This window comes from Chaetodon auriga, chromosome 10, assembly GCF_051107435.1.
Source record: "Chaetodon auriga isolate fChaAug3 chromosome 10, fChaAug3.hap1, whole genome shotgun sequence".
Lineage (NCBI taxonomy): Eukaryota > Metazoa > Chordata > Actinopteri > Chaetodontiformes > Chaetodontidae > Chaetodon > Chaetodon auriga.
The window spans coordinates 3579381-3603263 of record NC_135083.1 but is presented as its reverse complement, the minus strand read 5'-3'; the positions used below and the strand labels follow the sequence as shown (position 1 = coordinate 3603263).

Below are 23883 nucleotides of genomic sequence, written 5' to 3'. Positions count from 1 at the left end.
CCCCACAAGGCTGAACTCCTTTGAAGAAGATTGTCTTTGTGTGCTTTGTCAGTTTGAAGCCATATTTCACCACTTAAACTAATCAGTGGTTCAGTTGTGACAGACTGGCAAACTGTCCAGTACGTACCCTGCTGCTCCCCCAGTGCATGCTGGGATCAGCTCCAGCCCCCTGCAGCTCTGAATGGGATGTACAAAATGGATGAACGCTTCGCTTCACATACGATTGTGCCTTTAAAGGTTTAATCAGGTCGAGAGCAAAGGAGAAACGAGCAAATAAAATGTAAAATGAAAAGGAATGGAGGCAAAAGTCCATGCCTGCCTTTGCCCCCTGAATTTCCTTGGAGAGAATTCCATGAGACACGTTATAATGCAGTTTCCATATCGAAGTTCCACTGCTTGGATTTAAAAGCTCAATCACACATGCTACACTTGGAAAACTCAAACAAGGCAATGCTCTAACCCAGACAACTCTACCTCAATGAGCTGTTTTACAGTGATGGAAAATACTGCATGAACTTGGAAAAAGTGGACTCTGAGAAAAAAAAAAAAAAAAAAGACGGAAGTGCAAACTCGGCCGTCTGGACGCGGGCGGTTTTCCTCTCTTAAGCATGTGCCGTATTCATTTACTCATTCGTAATGTGAGTTGCATAAGTCTTCCGTAACAGTGGAGGAATTTACATCTGGTAGACGAGGCCGCTGGATGGTTACCCCCCAAAACGAAGGCCCTGGTCACTGTGGTCTACAGACTCATCGCAGACACCTTGTTCACCCGGCAGTCTAGCACAGGCTCCCTCTCTCAGACTAATCCGTGCCTCAATCCAAAACAGATCCTCTGATTAAACTCCCTCCCTGCTCCTCAGGAACACACATTTTCCTACCAACAGGTCTGACATGACTGGTGTAAGCACGGGATCAGCCACTGAGGCCGAAGATGTTTCACCGTACGGGGCCGCAGGAAGTCAGTCAGAGCCGGGGGTGTCGGGATGGTTTGAGTGACTTATTGATGAAGAGGGCTTACAGGCTGGTGCAGGTCCAGGTTCAGGTGACAGAAGCTCAGAAGCTGAAACTCAAGGCAAGAAACCAACATTGCAACTGGGATGAAGTGACAGATAATGAGTGGCGTGACAACAGCAGAGCAGGCGGGGGGATGCGGGACCAGGTGTGTGGATTGGGGGGGGGGGGGGGGGGGGTCAGGTGATGTGGAAAGGACAGAGTGATCAGTGTCTGATGGTTCTGGTTGCTTTAATTCAGTCAGACTCTGAAACACTTCAGTAAAAAAAGCCTCTTTCAGGCCACAAAACCTTGAGTACAACACACTTAAACCCAGTAAAAAGAGGAAACCTTTGAATATGAACTATTTTATTAATTGTTCGTTATTAGAGTGGCTGCTCTGGGGTGCTATGTTGAGTGTGGTGTGATGAATTTTATTACAAACATGTTGAGAAATTCATGCTGAGAGTTCGATGGGAACATCAGTGCTGCTCTCATCTGTGTGGTAAATATGAAGCTGCAGATTAGCTTAGCATAGCATAAAAACTGGGAGCAGGGGGAAACAGCTAGCCCGGCTCTGTCTGCTGACCAGCAACTCTGAAGCTAAATAAATACAAAAAATTAGATTTAATGTGTGAATTAATGAGCCATAGCTGTCCCCCCATGCTTTAAGTTGTTATTTTATGCTAAGCTAACCACCCTCATGGATCGAGTTTCACATTTAATGCACAGATGTGAGAGTGTTGTAGGTCTTTCCACCTGGCTGAAGAAAGCCAATCAGTGTGTTTGCATCAAAGCTGCATTAAAATGTCCTTTAAACACAATCAGACGACACTACGCACATCTGGAAAGTTCAAAAGAGGAAATGATTTTCCGCTAAATCCAACCTTTCGTTTGTGGGTTGTCTTTCTTCGTGTAGGTTTTGGAGCTGTGCACTGAACGCAGCAGAGCAGGCATCAGTTCATGGCACTGGAGCAGGGATGTGTAGTTTAACTTGGCTCCTCTGGATGGTTTATTCTACAGCTTCCTCTCCTGGGCAATATGTTAATGTTAAAACAGCCCCTCTTGAAACAGGTTCAACTACCTGTTTCTTGACTTAAGCAAACGGATTCAGGATGAATTTGAGCTGTGTGCTCTCGCTACCTGAAAACACCTGGATTTATTGCTAATGGCTGTGAAGGCAGTGATCTATTAGCTGGATGAAGCAAACAAAGATCAGCTGCTGCTGCTCAGGGTTCAAGGTTTAAGCTCCTAAACCGCAGCGAGCCTGTTGACGTTGCGGATGATTTAAGGCGTTACAGCCTTCGTTATCTGGTTAGAAATTAAAAGGGAACCTCAACACAGCTATTAATAGACTTGCTAGTACATAAAGTGAGACATGACTCAGACACGTATAGAGACTGTTTGCCAACTCTGGAGTGAGGTCGGTGTCAGGTTTGAGGTAGTATGAGACGAGTGCTGTAGGCTACTGCAAGAAATATCCTGACCGCTGTTATACAAGAGATCCTCGTGTGATTTATTCAAAGAAGACTGGGACTCTACACACACACACACACACACACACACACACACACACACACACACACATCCTTCCACAACACAAGCAGCTGATACGGCTTTGTGTGGAAATGAAAAAGTGAGTGTGTGTTTTTGGTCTGACAGGAAACTAAATAAGGTTTCAGCAGAGATGAATGCAGGAGATCCAGAGCCTGTGTTCCCCTTTGGATGCTACCTTATGTAACCTCGTATTGCAATGGAGAGTTTGTCCTCCTGAGAGCTGGGGTCAGTCTATGTAGTGGTCTTTTTTTCTTTTTCCAGACGAGTATCAGAAGATGCTGCAGATTTCCTGGATAGCAGCTTCTTCCCTCAGTGGAATTCTCTGTATTCGGTGTCCAAACCGTCAACTAAGCGTGGCCACTTAAACTCACCCTGAATAAATAAACATCTTAGAGCCGTCTGTCTACAATTGTTCACAAATTGGAAGAACTGTGAGACAGAACAGTGTAGTAAACTGTTAAGTAAATTTCATGTAATGTAAATCAAACTTCTCTCTTCCCCCTCGCGCTCTCTCTCTCTCCTCCTGCGTCCTACAGTAATTTCTTCATCCCCACAATGAAGTTCTTGTGTGCTACTGTCTGAGAGAAGCCGCAGAAATGCCTTGGCGCGGGAGCCGGAGACGTCATGGATTCCTGAGTGTGGGGCTTTGCAGGAAAGCCCTGAGTCTCCGACATGGACCGGCTCCAGGTTTCCATGGCAAAGGCGCACAAACAGGAGGAAACACTGAGGGAATCCCGTTATTTTACAGCATTGGACCATTATAAACACCCAGAGCGGGGAAGGAAGCCGCTCTTGATACTCAAGTAATCCTTATAGAGCTCTAGGAAGGGGGACTTCATACCAGAACCACTGCCGGGGCTGATGCGGCTGCATGTTTTTTGAGAAGAAAAGGAGTTTGCGCGCAGCTGCTGTGTCGCCGCGTGAACTTTCTGAACGTGTACAGAAAGATTTTTTCTTCTGTTTCGTCTCTTTTCAACATTTTGTAACTGAAGAGAGCTTCTTCTGCTATGGTTTTTAGCGGAAAGTAATTTCTCTTTTTCTCGATTTTTCGCTTTTTCTCCAGATGTTTAGAGAGACTTGGAGGCTGGCACAGTACCACACCATGAGGTCGATGGATCAAGGTACTGCTGAAGTGTTGTGATTATCTGGTAATCAAACCATTTCATTTTCAATTGATAGAGTAGTGTTGGCCCTGGACTGTTTCAGGCCGTGTTGATGTGAGCTGTAATGTCATGTGTCAGTTGCCTGCCTAACATTTCAGAGCTAGTTTGGATGTTGATGTTTGGGAAGAAACACGCTGATCGACGCACAGCGCGCGTTTTGGCATCGCTGGGAAACGCGTAGAAGGACACGTTAAAGACAGCAGCGTGTGACTGGAGTAATCAGTAGTAAAATAATCTTAAGTTTGTCAGCGCAGAATAGCAGAGACACCAGGTATGACTAAAGAAAATAAAGTTAATGTGAGTTCAGACTTGCTGTCAGACATCAGTATGTGGCTATATTGTGTATTTTAGAAATCACTTGAGCCTGCCTGACTACCGCATGCTGTGACTATAATTAAGACTTTAGCCCAGGTGTCCACATTTAAACTTATTTAACGATTCGAATATGATGCTAATTATATTTTTCCTCAGTAAAAAACATAATTAGGAGTAAAGCAGCCGGAATTTTATTTTTACCCTCTCTGATGTGGTGCATGTTTCGCCACTGGCTCTGGTTCTCTTGGGTTTCATGTCCAAATTAACCCATAATCAATATTGTAGTCAGGTTGAGACTTGGAGACCACCAGAAAGATCAGAAAAATGTTGTCCGTCACTTTGGTTTGCTGACTGAGCATAAAGTTGGCTGTACGGCTACAAGTGAAGGAACGCCCTGGAATCTGCGCTGCGTCGTGCGTAAATCTGGGGATTCCCTCAGGAGTCCCAACCTGTGCACGTTTTAAGAACTGTAACAAAAGAGCACACATCGGCAGATTGAGTTCATGTAATTCAGTCGACAGGCTGTCACGATGCAGAGAGGTGCGTTAATGTGCTTCAGTCCACTCTTTAATCCGTCCATCTACCTGTATGTCATGACACGGTGCCGCTACATGCCTGTTTTAATGGAGAGCTGTCAGCCAGTTGTTAAACGGGTGATGAGCCCGGCCAGCACCCTGCTGTGTCACTGCAACATGTCAGACACCCGGGGGCAGCAGCAGGCTGCACAGTCAGCCAAACACTCGCTCATCTGTTTGAATGGGGCAGTTAATTCACCACCTCCACGCTGCACTTTGGCTTTTTTACTCTCTGCGGCGCATCAGCGACTCGAGGAGGCGTGAACAGACAGAGAGATGAACTCGAAAATTCTGCATTCGGCGTGAAAACAGACCCGCCTTCGTCTGAAAATAACTGCGGCGAGCTGAAACAGGAAACTTGCGCGCTTCGCCTCCTGCAGCTCACCGATGCATCAGTTGACACTTGAACAGGTTCCCCAAATCCACATCAGCGCCGCGACACCTCAGCCGCGTCCCCGTCGCTTCGCCTGAACTCGGAGGAGTCGTTGGGAGCAAATTTAGACAGATGACCTCTTTTTACGACGAGAAAGATTTGGAGGAAGAGCTCAGTCGAGTCAGCTGCCCTGATGAGGATTTGGAGTTTGAGTACTTGTTTGAATATGAGCCACCTTGCAGCGACTTTGCGGGGGGAGATCAAGGTTTGTCCGATGCTTTTTGGCAGCCTGGGCTGACTCCTCTTCCTCTCTTGGTTATTTGCAGGCTCAGAGTTAATTCATGGCCTGCAAGCTTTATTCCTGTGAATGAAGAAGACAAACAGGAAGTACAATTGCCAGGCTTCTTGATGAGGGTTCATGTAGTAGCCATGTGAGAGAAAATGTCAACACGAAGTCTTTTCCTGCTGACGTCTTGTGTTTTATGTTAAAATAAAAGTTAAAAATCAACTTTAATGATAGGAAGTATGCAGCTGACGTGATGGCTGTCGTTTAGAGACGTGCCCATGAACCTTTGTGATGAGATAAAATGCTGTTCTGGAAACATTTCGGGTGTTTTTCTAGTGTGTGTTTTGTGATGATTTTTCATCTTTCCTCCCTGCAGATGATCCCAACCTTGCATCTCACAAAGTCCTCAGCCCCGAGTCTGAGCAGGCTTTCCCTCTGGAGGAGGCCTCCCCGTACGGCATCAAGTCCTGCAGCCCCCCCTACAGTGAACACAACACTGAGGTTCTCACAGGATATGAGAACCAGGAGGCCAGAAGCTATCTGGACAGTACCCGGCCTGCAGGCCTGGCCATAAGCCCGCGGATCGAAATCACCCCCTCCCGTGAGCACTACAACCATGGTCGGGACTCCCTGCAGAACCACCACCTGAACATTAGCCCCAGACCCACCCTCACCGTGCCTGGCCATGAAAACCTCGCCTACCGTGAGCCCCAGTGCCTGAGTCCAGCCAGCAGCAACTCCTCCACCAGCTGGCACTCGGAGAGTTACTCCCCCTGGGCATCTCCTTGCGTGTCCCCCAGTAGCGGCCAGAACCCCGGAGACCTCTGCCCCAGATTGCAGAACATCCACACTGGCTCCCCGCGCACCTCCCCGGGCACCTCTCCTGGCACCAGCCTAGCTGAGGACGGCTGCCTGGGGCCCCGCTCGCCCTCCCCCAGACCTGGCTCCCGCTCCACCTCCCCGCAGGGCAAACGCACCTACGACATGTACAGGAATCCAGGCTTAGTCCCCGGGCACCGCTCCCGCAGTCCCTCCCCTCACAGCAGCCATGACGACCACGGCACAGGTGCCCACTATACACACAGCAGCCTCGCTGATGCCATGAATGGCTTTGGCACAGGTCAGCCAGGCCTGGTGCCCACGAAAATAGTCAAGACGTCCAACCAGGTTTACACTCTGTACCCAGAGAACCACGTAGAAGGGAACTACTTGGTGTCCTGCGACCAGGACATAAAACCCAAATCTGCTGCGGAGCCGTTCTTTGTTATCCCCCCAATCTGGCCCAAACCGCTGGTTTCCAGCATCTGCAGGTAAATGAGCAGCAATGCAATGACTTATTGCTTCTGAATTTACATCTTCTAATGAGCATAACTAATGATTTCTGTCCTCTCCTGTATCCTCCCTGTTCTGCAGCATCCCTGTGGCTTCTCTCCCCCCGCTGGAATGGCCGATCCCGCATCGCACAGACCAGTACGAGCTCCACATTGAGGTGCAGCCCAAGCCGCACCACCGGGCTCACTATGAGACAGAGGGGAGCAGGGGTGCAGTCAAAGCCCCCACAGGAGGGCATCCTGTCGTTCAGGTACGGCCAAAAGCACGATTAAATAAACAAAGTGCTTTATCTTTTAAATCAGCAGTGAATTATGAAGCTAACACCGCAGCTCAAAGCGCTGAATGACCACATGAAGGCATCTTGTCCCCTAAACTAGCCGTCCAGTTTGGAGCCTCAGGCAGCCCTGATGGGAGGGCTTGCGTGTAATGGTATTTCCTACTCATTATGCACCCAGCGGTGGTGTTATTGCCGTTGGCCAACTGTATGAAAATGACTCTATGTGAGTTACTCTGCTCTCATCGCACCTTTACTGCTTCTCCCTTTCTGAAACGAAGCAGGCCCTGACGCCGTAACCACCCCGCAGCCTCACGATAACCCTCTGAAATGAACTGGGGTCAATGAGAAACACAACCTCTCTCTTTCTCTTTCCGCCGTGCAGCTGAATGTAGTCTGCTGTTGTGTCCCCTCTCCCCCGATGGGTTTAACCACACAAACAGATCTGTGTTCATGCCGTCCCTCACTTCCTCTTACGCACTGGTTTGTCGGCTGTGTGGGTCTCGAATTAGGAAGCTGACTTCGAGCCTCTCTAGACATGTGTAGAAAAAAAAAAAATAGTGCCTGTGGTTAAGATAATTGTAGATCGGGGAAAAAAGTTTGCTTACAGTCACAACACGGATTTCAAACGCAGCGTGTTGAAATCAGCTGTGACACAGTTAAGGCCGGCTGCGTCGTCCCACAGTAGGTCCAACTTCCTCTTGTCTTTGTGACCGTGGCCATGTTTCAAAGCTGTTTTTGTTGGGGATAGTAGGAGCTGAAAGAAAGCTTCTCCTGCTCCTTTTCCATTTTCTGTCCATCCCCCCGAAGGCCTCACCCTGAGGTCAGTTCTGCCCGGTTTGCCAGGCCAATCAGATGGTCAGGCCTGGCTAGCCACGGCTGCGCTCCTTCACCTCATCTTTCTCCTCCTCCTCCTCCTCCTCCTCCTCCACTTCTCCTTCGTCCTGTTTTTCCTTCTTCCTCCCTCCTTCCCCCTCCCTGAGCCTCGTACCCTCCACTTTTCCTACACTGCTCTCTGTCATGACTCACTGCTCCTGCCACTGCCATGACAACCGGCCGACCGCTCACACGGCCTCCTGAGTGTTTGCAGTCGGCTTCCTCTGTTTCGCTTCGTGTGTGTGTGTGTGTGTGTGTGTGTGTGTGTGTGTGTGTGTGTGTGTGTGTGTCTCAGGTACCTGGATATGGAGCCAGCCTGCTCGTTCATGTTGCCATAGTTAGCGCTCACATTCAGCAGCTGCCGTGGAGCCTGTCAGTAACATCCACGCAGATAACCCCTTCTGAAATGTGACTGATGTGCGAAGCTTTTCTGCCCACGAGGAAAAGAAGCAGGAAAATATCATCTGCAGCTCTTTAACATATAAAGGATGTAGAAATCCATCTGATTTTAAACAAACTCTGCATTTCTCAGGCAGTCAGACTTACGCTTTCTGGAGTTAGAAACTAAGTGCAAAGTCACCCGTTAACCCCTCTCACCCCCTGCATGGGACGGCGGGGGCCTTCAGCAGCTCCTTCAGCATCCGCCTTGAAAGAAGGAACGCACCCGCAGGTCCTTCATTCCAGCAGTCAGTACACTGTTTAATGTAGCACTGAGTTCACACGCCTACTGTTTGCACTCCGGTGTGTGTGTTTCACATCATACTGAGCCTATACTTATACATTTGTCCTACTTTGTTGTTTTATCTACTTCAGTACAAAACACTGAATTAATTATCCGTATTTTATCAGGTGCAATTTAAACTTTTTTTTCCCAATAGCAATATTATTTTTTATACTCCTTTTGTATGTGTATATATAGTTGTTTTCATTCCCTTCCTGCTGCTATTGCTTGTTGTCACCACCCTAATTTCCCCAGCGGGGATTAATGAAGTTGTATCTTATTTTATCTTATCTGTAGTGTTTGTTCCATCCCTCTGCAACCAGTTCATGGTTGTATTCTATGGCAAAGCTTATGCACGGCACTGTTTGCACAAAAACAGCATTTAGATGCAAGTTTGTGGTTTTTGCAGGTTTCCTCAGGAGGCACCCTCAGGTTAAAAGTGCCATCTCGCTTTCTCTGTCGCCACCCCGCAGCGTCACCTATCTCACACTTTTCAGGACCTTAAAACAGTCAGACTGGGTGTTTTTGACACTTTCAGTTCTCAGTGAAAGGCATCCAGTTAGGACAGAACGAGTGCTAGGCTGTAGGATGTGAGCTCTCTGCTGGTTTCTGCAGAGAGACGGTCTGACGCTGATTAGCCACCTCTGGAGGAAACAACACCTGGAGTTTCTGATTTTTTTGTGTGTGCAGTTGCATGGCTACAGAGGCAAGGAGCCGCTCGGCCTGCAGATCTTCATCGGGACGGCCGACGAGCGCATCCTCAAGCCTCACGCCTTTTATCAAGTGCACCGCATAACTGGCAAGACAGTTACCACCACCAGCTTTGAGAAGATTATCCACGGCACCAAAGTCCTTGAGATCCCCCTGGAGCCAAAGAACAACATGAAAGCAATGTGAGAATATAAGATCGTGCACTCGATGTCTGAATAGTTTTTACGCCTTCCCTCTCTGCCTGCCTTTTTTTTCTGTTGTCACTTACGGTTTCATCCCCTCTCTCAGAATCGACTGTGCTGGGATCCTGAAACTCAGGAACGCCGACATCGAGCTGAGGAAAGGCGAGACAGACGTCGGGCGGAAAAACACCCGAGTTCGTCTTGTGTTCCGTGTGCACATACCTCAGCCTGGAGGACAGCACGTCTCTCTCCAGGCGGCGTCGCATCCCATCGAGTGCTGTAAGCAGCTGCGCGTAAAACTCTCTTTTTTCTCTTTCTGTGCTCTTTTGCCTCATCTTAAGAACACAGTTTTGATGGCTTTGCTTTATGATTTCCTCATGTACGCGTTCCGTCGAGGTCAAACTGCTGATGGTTTCAACAGGCACCAAAACTTTACACAAAATAAGCATCATAAAAAAAAGGAACCCACATTCAAATGAGTTTGGAGCTGAACTGATAGTCCACACTTTTGCGCACAAAGATGTCTTTATGCAGCAGGGCCTCCATCCAGTCGGCGGGCGCTGCATGTTTCAGTGTCTGTGTACCTGTTTGTACGTGCACAGTAGTAAAGTCTGTGTTTGGGTACATCAGTGCATATGTACACAGTGTTATTAAAGCACCTGGTGTAATCAAAACTCAAACAAGAAGGCCATTTATCTCGCTTTGACCAACACCCTGGTCAAGACGTGGCGTTAATCACATCAGTGTGACACCGTCTGCGCGCAGTATGCCCCCGTCATTGTAAAAAGTCATGACGCAGGACGCAATATCATTTTATAACTGTCGTCTCACATCTGCTCTCCGATCACAGAAAGGGCAGAACAATAAGCAGCGCCCGCCGGAGGATGAACTTCAGAACAATCGCCGTCACTGAAAACCAATCAGGCGTAAAGTTGCTTCCAGTGACGCCTGCGACACATCTGTCAGGCCCGTTGATAAGCAGCCTGTCAGTGACGGTGTGTTTGAGGAGGCTGGTGTCGTCCGCTGCGTTTGTAGGCGGGGGGGGGTGGGGGGTGGGGGGGTTGTAGAGGCCTCAGCTCGCCTCAGTGACTGAGTGTGATAATGAGCTGCATGATCATTGGTGCCCGCTACAGTAACAACATCAGCGATTGTTTGAGTGAATTATCCAAACTCTCTATACTCCATCACAATGGAATATTTTGGCATGTTTGCACACTTTCTCCTCTAGAACGTGAGATTGTGTTTGAGGTCACAGCAGGAGTCGTATTTATGGCTGTGTTATCAGACCGTTCACCGCTCCTCTTCTTTTTCCTCCTCCTGTACAGTGCACTTTATATTTTGACAGATTTATGTTGCTACTCATTAGAAGTGAAAGCGAGGGTTGTTATCGCTGAATGACTCAGCGTCACCTCTTTATTGTTTAACAGCATCACTTCTTGGTAACATGTTGTCGTGCGCTTGTGGGAAATCAGTACAAAACTCTCAGATCAAGTGTTGCTTGTTTTCTTGCTGTAGTTTCAGACTGCAAGTAACAATTATTGTCATCATTGATCATTCTGCCGGTTTTTTAGTTCATGGTCAGTCTATGAAAAGCCAAAAACACGACATACAACTGGTAGGTGACGTCTTTGTCTTGTTTTGTCAGGTCCAAAGCCCATGTTTATGTTTATCATCATCAGATATATCACCAATCAATCAAGAAAATACAGTCAACTAAAACTAGAATATTTACAATTATATAAAAGAGAGAAAAGCAGTATCTCATCACACCTGAGACAATGAGTGGGATATTTTAGCCTGAAAAATGGCTCCAACAATTCATCAATTATCAAAAGATTTTCCTGTTATTTTGCTGTAAATCAACTAATTGATTAACAAATAGTTTTTATATACGAACAAGAAGAGAATAGAGTGAAACAGCAGATTGATTGATAGTGAAAACCATCACTAGATGCAGCTTGTGCAAAAAAACGTCACATTGGAGAGACTGAACAGGGGATTTTTGGCCATTTTTTCACTGTTTTACCTTGAAAAAATGCTCTCACTCTTAATCAATTACCAAAACAGTTGTCAGATATTTTGCTGTAAATCGACTAATTGATTCACTCGTTGTTTCGGTGCTAAATGTTTGTCCTCCTGCGAGTGCGCGACAGTAGACAGTGAATGCAACAGTAGACAGTCAGTAAATGTAGCACGGCGTCCCTCCGTGTGTCTCCCCAGCCCAGCGCTCGGCACATGAGCTTCCCATGGTGGAGAAGCAGGACATGGACAGCTGCTCCGTTCTGGGAGGCCAGCAGATGATCCTGACCGGGCAGAACTTCAGCTCCGATTCCAAGGTCATCTTCATGGAGAAAACCCAGGGTGAGTGGCCTCCAGCCATCCCAGCTTCACTCACAGATTAGACTCACTTTCTGTTTTCAAACAAGGAGGGGGGGTTTTTATAGGTTTTTAGCAGCATTCAGGTGAACCTTAAAGATCCGCGCTGCCTGGAAACCAAACCTGTGACTGAATCTAAGAAATCTCTGTGTGCATCTGTTTGTTCTGCTATTACACAACACAGTGCCACACTAACACCACAGCACCAGTGATACTAATGACTCACAAGCAGCCACGTCTGTGTAACCAGTTTGCAGCTTTCACATTTCACCGCTGTCATTGTATAGACGGACTCATTTGCATGATCCCCGTGATAACAGCGCGGCCTCACTTCCTTCTGCCCTTTTCTTCCTCACTGACTTCCATGATGTCTTATCGTGCTGTGTGATTAATAGCTCTGTGTCACATGAAAGGTTGTTGCATGTGCGTTTGATGATGCCCCTGGTTGACGCTTAAATGCACCTCGATGCACCTACTTTTACAAAGTAGTTAGGAGGAGTACTTGAAGTAATTGCTTCCTTTTTTCTAATCTGTTGAAATGTAGAAGCCAAAATGAAGTGATTTTATCCTGATTGGTGCACTTTGATGTCTTTGCGTCACTCGTATAAGGTCAAAGGTCGGCCACATGTTGAATCCTGGGTTTCCCTCGGCCTGTTTTCATGGCTCTGGGATGTGAGTTGGATTTATAGTTGAAGGCGGGTTTTGTGTTGATCTCCTGCCAAACAGTTTACCTTCAGCTGCTTCTCGAAGGCTCTGTGGAGCGGACGGTTATGTTAGAAGTGTTATTGTGACTCACTGACTCCACTGCTGAGTGCTTGCCTTTTTAAATGCAGGCACTCCACAGGCCACCTCAACCAAGACCTGGACCCGCGTGCCCCGGCTGCTTTCCCTTTTTTCTTGCTTCTCCGGGGTTCCCTGCCGCTGTGTTACGACACAGCGCAGTAATGGATAGTAAGACAGAGACGGAAAAAGAAATCTTAGCGAGAGGGATTGCCATTGTTTTGGAGAGTTTGTGCATGACACAAAGTTCTGGAGCAGCTGTGAAATCCCTCTGCATGAGAGACAGCTGCCTCTGGCTCTTCAGCTCGTACAGGGAGGAGAGCTCCCCCAGCCAAGTCAAGCCTGCTCGGGCTTTCGCTCCAGCCCCGTTTCCACCTCCGCACACAACTATCTCCAGAGGGAGAACAACAGTCGGGGTATCCCTGAGAGTAGAATTGCAACAAAACGCAAACAAACGCAAACGCCAAGAAAGCAGCAGTCATCACTTTTTGTGAGAGACGTGGAGAGAGTTGATCATAAAAATACAGTTAAGAGAGAAAAAAAAGGAGAAGTTGGCGAGATGCGTGGAATCCCCCTTCCTCCTGCTGACTCATTTCAGCCATGTGTTTGTAATTCACTGTTTGACAGAGGGTTTCCCACCTACAGCCACATCCAAACAGACCTCAGTGCAGCACATGTCGTATCATGTGTTGGGGCATGTGGAGTTTACATCAACAAGCCCGTTTGGTTTTTTCTGCTTTTTCACCCGAGTGTGATGTAACATCACATCAGCAGCCGTAACCGTTTGAGACGTTGAGCGCTGCGCAGCTCTCATCACAGCGTCGTGCTTCTGTCGGCGCCGGAGGCGGACGCATGTCTGATTAATGGACCAGGGTATGAGTGTTTGGGTCTAAACACCTGCGCATCCTCTCCTCCTGTAGGTGTGCTGGCTGGCATCGGAGGAAGTGGTTTTAAAAGTGATATTATCAACAGGCACTTTTTCTGTCTGCGTGTATTTTCAATCAGATGGGAAACATGTTGGCAGACAGACGTCGTGGTGGCAGATCTACAGTATCTGACTGCGTTTGAGTTGAATAAACAGAAAGAGCTTTGAAAAACACAGAGAACTGAGAAAAAAGGTGATTCCCAGGATTCAGCATTTTCCAAATTTACAGCCTGAAGCCTTGCAGAGTTAGCTGCTGTAGCTGTCTGCTACATCTTGAAACAATCAGCCGTACTCACTTTCCTGCAGAGTTAATTACCACCTTGTTTAAGATTAGCTTTTCACTTTCTCTCTGTGCTTCTTTCTAGATGGGCAGCAGATCTGGGAAATGGAGGCAACAGTGGACAAAGATAAGAGCCAACCGGTGCGTGTCACACCGCAGACTGCTCCTTAAATATGATTTAAACACATGTCAAATGATGATTTAGCTCAAACTAAATATTAATTTTTCGCACATATGGCCGTCTCGTAGAGTATGCTGTTTGTGGAGGTGCCGACCTACAGAGACACGTCAGTCTGCCACCCTGTCAAAGTCAACTTCTACGTCATTAACGGCAAGAGGAAGCGCAGCCAGCCTCAACATTTCACCTACACACCGCTGGCATGTAAGAAAGCTGCTCAGCCTCTTTGTGGTATGCGTATTTCACAGGATGGGACTCGAATGTCAAGGGATCAGATAATAATTGTTACATTAATTAAGAACGCACCACTTCCTCTCAGATGTCTCTTTGACTTTTCTCTTCACAGCTCCTTCCATCAAGACGGAGCCTATAGATGAGTATGAAGCGGACCACATGGGTTTTGCCATGCCCCAGATCCTGGGCTTATCCCCTCACTCCTACTACCATAACCAGCGCAGCGTCCTCCATCCAGACAACGGCCTGCTCACCGGCATGGCGTCCTGCCAGCGCCTCAGCTCCAGCCTCCCGAACCAAGACGCACGTTTCCAGCAGCAGAGCCCGGCCATCGTCTACTCCCGCGGGGGGAAGAGTCTGAGTGGCGGCCCCGGCCTTTATCAGCAGGCTGGAGGGTTGATGCCCGACCCGCACCGGTCGGTCCTGGTCCACACCGGCTCTCCCGCTCAGTCCGCAGGCCCCATCGGCGCCGGCCAGCACCCTTCCATCATCCAGTTCTCACCCACCAACCACCACCTGCTTCGCGCAGGAGACCCTCAAGCCCTCGCTGCTCCTCAGCCCGACGGCCAGCAGGTCATCTACTGCGACGCCTACTCCCCACAGGCCGCCACCGCCCACTCCCCCACACCCCCCCAGGCTCAGGTGGCGGTGACCCACCCTCAGCACTATCCCACCGTGATCCAGCAGCAGCCCTACGTGCAGAAGGGGCAGCAGAAAGGCCGCGCTCCGCCCGGCACGGGGCAGATGGAGGCTCCGGGAGACGGACAGAGGAGGGTGACGGTCAAGGAGGAGAACCTGGACCAGGCCTACCTAGATGATGGTGAGTGTAAGTTAATGCTTTCATACTCAGTGCGAGTGGGACAGCTTGTTGCGTCATTCAAAGTGTGTGTTTTTAGCATTAATGCGGCTGACAAGTGATGGATATGCACAATTCCCTTTCTCGAAAGAGATGGACGATAAGAACGGCCGGCAGAGATACGACTTCTCCTCAGAACAATTCAAGGATATTTACGATATCTGCACCATCTCCTTTGTGCACAACTGGGGTTTGATCTATGTGCTATAGTATCGCTCTGAACAAAGCCAACAGAACAGGCTCACGCTGTTAAAACAATCCACGGCAGGAGTTGTGGTTCTGTTCCACTCAAGGTGGAAATAACAGGGATTATGAGTCATATGTTTATACTTATGCTTGTCAACCTCATTACCCTCTGACAGAATTAATGTCAGGCCACATCCAGCAGCAGGCGGCAGGCTCAACCTCTTCCTTTCTTCGGAGTTAAAGGTTCTCCAAACTGTAGTATGTTTTACAGTGAAATGACCGAAGGCGGGACAGTGTGTCTCTGTTCTCCAGCGTATGTCACGTGAGGCCGCCGTCCAGCGTTCCGCGGTGTTCATGTGCTGGTCGCAGGGGTTCATCTGGCACCGCCACACATCAGGAAATGATTTTTTCTCCCTCGCTCGCATTAAAGACGGAGAGGGAGGGAGAGAAAAGTGTCACTCTCCTGACCGCCTGGACATGTTGACACTGTTATGAAGTGAAAAACAACTTCCATGGCAACCATTGTCAAACAGTGGAACGTGCTGCCTGGGAGAGCTGGGGAAAGCCTCTTTGTTTGTTGTAGTTGGCCAGGGCTTCTCCTTGGCCTTACGCCCCTCGATTCTGTGGGGGAACCCACCAGAGGATTAGCTTTTTTTCCGACCGCGGGATTCTGCCAATCTGGCACTAGAAATTCCTTTTTGCAGCTGCTCTGCTCCAGAAATCCAGCCTGATCCCTGTAAGATAGCAGGAGGGTGGTTCGCAGGAAAAGGGAAGGGGTTGTGTGCGTGCGTGTGTTTCAATGGAAAAAATGAAACGAAGAGAGAGAGAAAAAAAAAAAGGCCAGCGATGGAATTTGTGTTTTTTGGATGGAACTCGCAGGGTTTCCCTCCCCAGTAAACAGCAACAGCGCTGTGAGCTGGTGAATTAACAAGGAGCTGGAGGAGCAGTCAAAGCGGGCCTCCTCTTTGATCCTCCCATCATCAGAAGGTGATGACGGCCGCTCGGCTTCCCGAGGTGCCTCTGCATCTTTGTTGAGTTTTTATTCAAATAGCGCGCCACCTTTTCCCTGGAAAACTCGTAAAAACTAACTGCAGAATTAGCGGTTAATTCTTTTTAATTGCCTCCTTTTACACGAGACCTGCAGGCGACGTTATTATTTTAAAGCCATGATATAATAATAAGCACGTTGCATGCAAATACAGTTTATTATGTTCATAATACCACATCCCTGACTGTTCCAGCCTTATTTATAATGCACCAGCAGTTGCATTTGGATCGTGTGCCCCCTGCTTATCACTGCTACAGGTGATAATCTACCCACCCACATCATTTAATGAGGAAAAAAAGGGGACTTCCCGATATTCAAAATAATTTTTTTAGACAAAGGGTGAGAAGATAAGCGTGGTCAAAAAAATCCCCCTGTGTTTGACTGCAAAGGTGTAGAGGTGTGATCCCGGCCACAAAACAATCATTTAAATTGGGACTACCAGACACATTTTTTGTCAGCGTCGAGATGCGTTTCAGCCTTGAGTCATTTCTGAAAGAAGGGTGAAGCCACATCCTGGTATCGTCGCAGTGTTGTGGTCGATAACTGTCACATCTCCGAAATGCCTGAACTGTGTCAACTTTAGTGAAGAGTGTTAAAATGAATGTCACATATTTTCGTTTTGTACCAAAACTTGGCCCAGAATCTCTCCCACGCTTCTATCTTCAAGTTCCCATGTTCTCAAACAGTCTATTGATTGATGTTTGTATTTATTTATTTATTTATTCTATCTAATCAGAGAGATACCTGTCTGGGCCTGCCTCGCATTTGATCGACACAAGTCAAGAATGCGCGGCGTGGCTCCCTTTACGCCGCGCAGCTTGTTAAAACAGACAAAGAGCCAATGGTGTCGCCTCCGAAGGCGGAGAGTGACAGATTTAGTGGGTGTGGAATAAAGCCTAGAGGCAGTGGAGCAGGTGAAATTGTTCCAGCAGGTAGAGATCAGGACAGCAGAGATAAAGCACACAGCAGCAGCCTGATGGGCACGCATTAGTCTCAGCTCACTTCCATCCCATTTGAAAGGCTTGATCAAATACACAGCGTAGCCGTATCAGCCGCAGGGAGGACGGCTGCTTTGAGGCGCTGTTATTGTTGAATTCACAGAGTGTTTTCAGTGACTTTGGTCATTTCTGTTCATTCTTGTCAGCGTTTTAAAGGATAGATCTTCTGAAACAACGCTCACATGTGCAGGATTCATCGGTTGCTGTAATTGTTCCTTCACACCACACTGTGAAGACTTTTCTTCCAAACGCAATTATGCTGGAAGATAACGGGTTCAGAGTTCACAGTCCTGGTTTTATGCAGAGTCTGCAGCCGCACTAGTGGCTCTGTGAGGCTGCACTGAGCCGCAGCAGCGCTTTGAGCTCAATGCTTTTACAATAAGCTTGTTTAATGTTCACCAAACCATGTTTACTGTCATGATTTAGGGTGTTAGCATGCTAACGACAGCCAAACAGATAGGATAGCTGAGGCTTGAGTAGTGTTGCAGGTATTTGGATTGAATCTTTGACCTGCTGATATCAATTTTTATACAGAATTTTATTAGAAAGAGTTGTTGAGACTCAATTTCACTCAAAACTGTAAATGTCATTCCATAAGTGTTGAGATATTTCAGTTGAGTGGTGGACCAACCAACAAACCAACCAACCATCTGAGACATCCCGAGCGCCGTGCTGCTACTCTGAGCTGATCACATCGAGGAGATTTCTTCCAAAGTTAGTTTCCTGAGTGTGAAATTCCCTCGCGTTGCTGATCTGTGGAGGAGGGACAGTAACACAAAGAGTCCCTCATAGCAGCTTCAGTTGAACTTTGGATCACATTCTTGCACAGAAACAGAGGAACTGGATCCGTCCACCATTTCTTCCATTGGAGACATATTTGAAAGGCATCTCCTGACAGCCGGCGTAGAGAGAAGGAACAATAACAGTGACTAATAGCTCTTTCGCTGTGCATGTGGGTGCGTCAGCTTTGTCTGAAGACAGACCTGAAGAATGTCGGCACTGACACGCCGGTCTGTGGTTAGGCTGGTGGTTAGCTGTCAGTCCACTTTCTCCACTTCCTACCTCTGATTTTCAGCCTCATGCTGTCATTGCGATCCTCTCTCGAATCTCTCCAGTCATATGCAACCCATCAACATACTGCGCAGCCTTCCACAACACAAACACACACACTGTGTGAACATGCAAATACTTGCAAACACACAAACACACACATTCCAGCTCGCAGCAGGCAGTGTGCAGCGTCTGAGTCAGCTACTGTACAGGGTGTCTCTCTCTGTCCTCCCACCGTCGGTAAACAGTGCAGCTCATTGGTGCAGAACTCCGGAGCCAGACACTCACCTATTGAACAGACTAGCCCGAGTGTTCCCGGGGCCAGCCTCAAATAGCCGCTCCGTGCCAACCCTTCATTAGATTCAGTAAAGCCCCACTGTATGCCGCCCCACTGCGGCGCACCCGCTGCTTCTCTGAGCTTGTTTTATGCTCGGGAAAAATCCTGTGGCACTGCTGGGGAGATGAAAGTTTCTCTAAGGCATTAGGTGTCGGAGGGAATTCCACTACAGACTAAAATAAACAGGGACGCTGATGTTGTGACGACAGCAGAGCGCCCGCTTTGGCTGCTCCCGCCGCTCTGCAGCTCTGAGATGCCGCTCTGGCTGTAAAATGTGCTCAGTGTTGAGCTGCTGTTACTTTTTCACATCTGAAAATGATCAGAAAGGACGGCGAGGCCAAAAAAGAGACGGACAAAGATCGGTTTGTTGGACGGAGGAGAATCTGTCTGATTGATTGATCGGATTTCGAACACTTTGTGCAGTTGAGCGTGCCTCGTTGTTTCAGTTCGAAGTATCTTCCAGCCTCTGCTTTCATTTAAACCTCTAGACTGGTAGTCTGAAATATGCCGTCACTTTCTTTTGGGTAATTTTGCGACGAGCCGCTCTGCTCTTCACACTGTCTCCTCATGTGTGGGTGAGATGGTGTCCGGTTTCATTTTACATGTGTTTTAATAGTTGCACCCTTTGTCTCGCCACCATGTAAATCAAGGCTTTAAATAGAGCCAACTGTCACCTCTATAACAAAGCAGTGCGAGGTAGCAGCAAACGTGTAGCTGGTGGTTATTTCAGCTGTGAACCATCTTAATATCTCACTCTTTTGAGTTTAAGGGAATCATTTTACTCGAGCCTTCTTGTGAGGGATTAAAGCAGATGAAAAGATTGATAGCACTCTCTATTTGTCCCTTAAATGTGTAGCTACAGCTAGCAGCCCATTAGCTTAGCCTAGTTTAGTGAAATGACTGGAAACGGGGGAAGCAGCTAGCCTGGACATGCCCAAAGAGGAAGATGTTTTTAACCTTTGCAGAGAGCCAGGCTAGCTGTTTCCGCCTGTTTTCAGTTGTTATTGAAAGCTAAGCTAATGGCTGCTGGCTGTAGATCCGTATTTAGCACATTACACAACGGAGCTGCTGCCAAATTTTCTTTACTGAATGAGCCACCGGTGCTGACATTCAGATCCCAACGCGGACATTTTTAACTTTGGTTGAATAACCCAAAGTGGAGCCATGGTTACAGAATCACAGACACGATATGCTCCGTAATGGCTTGGTTACAGGCAAAGAGCTTTTTTGGCCCACTCTTTGAAATACTTATATTACTCATCGACCCTAATGAGTTCCCCGAGGCACGGTGGAAGCAGTGGCACCGGCCTGTAATGTCTCCGAGTGCCAGTGTACACAGACGGGTCGGCTTCCAGGCCCGAGCTCCCACGTAAACGCCGCAGCTCGGGCGCAGTCGGCGTGGGCAAGCTGGAGAGGTGACGTGTTACGCATTCTCCTCATTCCTTCCCGCCTGCTGCAGAGCTACCTGATGATCGCATGCCATTTTCTCGCCGTGTTTAAACAGGTGAGCACAGGTACACGCAGCAGTCTCAGTTACACTTCCTCCTGCCGTCAGCGGTTATTTTTACCAGCACACACACACAACAGAGCTTCAAACACTCACATGTTGCCGCATATAAACAAGCTCCATCATTCAAAATCCAGAAATTAATATTTAATATGATTTTCAATGCATGACAAAGGTTTTATGCCCCCCCGCCAGCTGCACATCGTGATTCTATTTTTAGAACCATGACACTGAAAGTTTCCATTTCAACCCCCTTCCTCTTCGGCTGATGTGTATACACACACTTGCAGTCATCCCAGCAACAGGAAGTGATCGCTCGTAGGCTCTTGCACAGCTCTACCTCTAGTGGCTACTCAACATTAATGCAGCTGTTATCTCCCTCCCATCAAATGTCAACCTGTCAGAACATGAGTCCACTCCCCACCATGGACAGATCGTCTTCCTGTTGCTTGCAGCTCCATCGCCGCCGCCGCTGTTTTTGCTTTGTTGTTGTTCTTTTGTTTTCTCGCACAAAGCCTTTGTGTGAGTGTGTGTGTGTGTGTGTGTGTGTGCGCGCCCAAGGCAAAGTGTATGTTTCCAGACTCTTTTAAGTGTGTTAAAGGTTTATTTCTACACATCTGTGAGTACATCTTTGGTGCTTCATTACATATCGAGTGTGATGATCGTTGATATGCTCTAAGTGTGATCAAAGTATACTTAAGTGCACACCTGAGATGCTTTGGAAACTTAAGGTGTGCTCTTATAAGTGTACTATTTTACACATCAGTAGTATAATTACGTAATATCTAAGCACATCTTGAGTACAGCTTTTAGCACACACAAGTACAATTTGGGTAATTTTCAGTTTAACGCAGCTTTAGTGAACCTTCTGCATGTGGTGCCAGAAAATATACTTGCTTGCCTGTTCAGCGCCTCTTCTGTCTGCAGTATTTCAGGAATACGATCAATGGAATTATATAATCAATAATCAGAACGTTTCTGTTTTAGCATTAGTTCTGAATGTGGCTGTAAAAACAGGTAAACTGATCTTATCACTGTCTAACATCCCTCTCTTCCTCTGCTTCACAGTGAATGAGATCATAAGAAAGGATCTGACGGGGGTTCAGGCCAGAGGGCAGACATAGAGGAGAGACCTGGACAGGAAATGACAACACCCCCCCCCCATCCCGCCTCCCCAGTGACCCACACACACACACACACACACACATACACACCGAGCCTTCAACCTTCCAGCGAGGTGACGCACGTCCACCAACAATCAGACGCTCTCTTCCTCATTTTCTTTAGCCGCACAGATAGAAGTATCAGCTCCCGCCGGCTGTGTTTGCTTTGGACCTTTTCCTGCAATAAACAGTTTCACTCGGCAAACACAACAACTCGTCCGTCCCGCAGCGTCGACACCAGCACTCAGCAGGCTCCCAGCAAAGCGATGGGAGAAACAGGACAATGTGCCTTATTCTTAGGAGTTTCTGTATTGTTTTCAGAGTAGCATTAGCCGTACTGCACAGGCGGTACGCTCACACCTGTTTGCCTCATACCAGCGAAGGATGGCCATGTAGCGCGCGGCAGCTTCAGACAGGTGGAATTTTCTCATTGGCCGGCCTGCAGCTCAGTGTCACAGCCCAAACACGATTCATCAAACATCTCTCGCGGCCAACAGCTTTAATTCTTCTTGCACAGAGTGTGTATTTTGTGTGTGTGTGTGTCTTCATATGCAGTTTTACATGAAAGGATAGTCCTGAGCTTACAAGCCGATCATCTCATTTTAAGTGCAGTTTTCTAACTGAAGCGAAGCGCACACCTGCCTTAAGCATATGAACTATTGTGACGCCTCCTAATATGCACTGTTTTCAATAACAGGGGGTCATGTTATTGCTTTTTTATATAATATTTGTCATGTGAATAATGTACCATTTTATATTCAGAAAATATATATTGCATTATATTCAGGTGATAATGCCGAAGTGGCCTCTGGGGGCCAGCGATGCTTCAGCGTCGGTTGACATTTTTACACGATTTCTTTGCTCGAGTTGATTTTTTTTTTTTTCAGTCTTGCATTGAAAATGTTTTGAAAATGTTTCTGAAGTCTGGCTCATGCAAACTGAAGCGAGAGGTTTTGCCCACTCAGATTTAAAGGTGGTCTTCTTGCTTTTTTTAATCTTTTTTTTTTTTTTTTTGGTCTGTTTGCGTTGCTGTTGAAGGTGATTGTAATAACGTCTGTGGCTGCTTCCACAGTCTAAAACAAAATACTCCAAAGCTTTACTGTGTGCGTTGTTTTGTGGATAGTTGAATCTGAGTGCGTCCGTAATGACAATCAGTATACTCAAAGCTAAACGCTGCCGATGCAGAAGCTTCATGCTGATGTACAGAGTGCACATTTTATTTGCTATAATTCTACTTTATACACACTGTCAGCACAGTAGAGGAAACACAGTGTGTATAACTCATGTACAAATACAGCTTTAAAGATTAGTTTGAAAAAAAAAATGTATATTTCACTGACTGAATTGGAGTACATTAAAAGTGCCATTTGTGTGATTGTAAGTGAAGAAAAGTGGTAAGAACACACACTAGAAGTCAAATCTAAGACTGAATCTCAACGTTTAATACTTGAGGCGCCTATTTGATAGAAAATAAGATTTTATTTTGTGATATCAGTGAAGCTAATATTGATCTCTTAATGGTTTTTCTCATTGAGCCAATGCAGCACAAGAGCTTTTGTCATTTTCTTGAATGTAATCTATATTAAATAGTTTTTCCCCTTTTCTGTAAATATCAAAGTGTGGCTGAAGTCGACTAATATAGAAACAGTTTGTCGCCTGTCTCTTGTGTTTATTATACACACCATGCTATAGTTATCATATCATTTATTTTATCGGTTTATTACAACATAAAACGTCAACTTTCAAGTCTGCCTTTAATAGGTTATATTTTGTTTATGCATTTGTTATTTACAGTCTTTAAAAGGGTTATTAATACGGTCTTATTTTATTTTTCTGTGTTGATAGTTGTCATGTATTTGTTCTGGTTTGAGTCTACTACACTTTGTGCCTCCTTTCATGTTATTTTTGTATCCTTAAAAGTAGCAATAAATAATAATCGTATCCATGGTGGTCGTGCTGGTTTTACTGTGCAGTTACTCTCAGAGGGTGATGGTGGAGCGTGGCCTCAGGTGGGCGCAGAGGTCTGATGATGAAGAGGCTCATAGGTGTCCCTCCTCTCTCTGCTGCCTCTCATGAGGGGAAAATTGAAAGTTTGTGGCTCCAGCAGACAGTGACTCATCATGCCATCCTGAGGCAGCAGCAGACAGACTCATGGGAGGCCCGGCATGTTTGTTTAGAATCCACACAACATGAAAATGCTCACAGCTCAAAGTTTCAGCCCTGAAACGACGTGCCATTCGCCCAGACGCGTGCGTCCGTGCGCAGTAAACACGCTGCTCCATCGAACAGAAAACAACAACAAGAAGGGGACTGGCATGGCCGGAGGCTGAGGTTGCTATGGCGACGACTTGTTTGGTGCTCTGTCCCCGTGTCGGGAGGAGGGCTCTGTGAATGAACCTTGTGTTCAGGAAGTCTCTGGTTATGACATCACCGCGGGTGAAAAGGGAGCACGTGGGCTCCGCTGCGTGAGCCGCCTCATACGGCCCACTCATGCAGATATGCCACGATGACTCACGCGCCCTTTAGCACTCGATGGCGTAATGAGTGTGGACCGCATACAGATTTATTGTGTGAAATCAAACAAGAATGAACTACATGATGAGCTTGGCA

The 23883-nt window shown here is 47.2% G+C and overlaps 1 protein-coding gene across 4 annotated transcripts; it reads left to right on the top strand.

Annotated features, from left to right (window-relative positions):
* Positions 1-3582: 3582 nt before the first annotated feature.
* Positions 3583-23121, top strand: nfatc2a (nuclear factor of activated T cells 2a). Of its 4 annotated transcripts, none has more exons than XM_076739981.1 (10): positions 3583-3668; positions 5636-6569; positions 6673-6841; positions 9153-9355; positions 9462-9634; positions 11576-11716; positions 13802-13857; positions 13966-14125; positions 14241-14954; positions 21179-23121. In XM_076739981.1, exons 1-10 carry the CDS (start codon positions 3611-3613, stop codon positions 21232-21234), a joined length of 2664 nt encoding a protein of 887 aa, XP_076596096.1. In that variant the 5' UTR covers positions 3583-3610; the 3' UTR covers positions 21235-23121. The 4 variants fall into 4 exon arrangements, with proteins under 4 accessions (XP_076596096.1, XP_076596095.1, XP_076596094.1 ...); XM_076739980.1 differs by lacking the exon at positions 3583-3668 and adding an exon at positions 4957-5238 and having other exon boundaries at positions 13966-14098; XM_076739979.1 differs by lacking the exon at positions 3583-3668 and adding an exon at positions 4957-5238 and having other exon boundaries at positions 14241-14948.
* Positions 23122-23883: the final 762 nt, after the last annotated feature.

Coding starts and splice junctions, on each gene's coding strand:
- nfatc2a (XM_076739978.1), top strand. CDS start 5,106: ATGACCTCTTTTTACGACGAGAAAGATTTGGAGGAAGAGCTCAGTCGA. Junction 9,635..11,575: donor GTCGCATCCCATCGAGTGCT/GTAAGCAGCTGC, acceptor GTGTCTCCCCAG/CCCAGCGCTCGGCACATGAG. Junction 14,126..14,240: donor AGCTGCTCAGCCTCTTTGTG/GTATGCGTATTT, acceptor TTCTCTTCACAG/CTCCTTCCATCAAGACGGAG.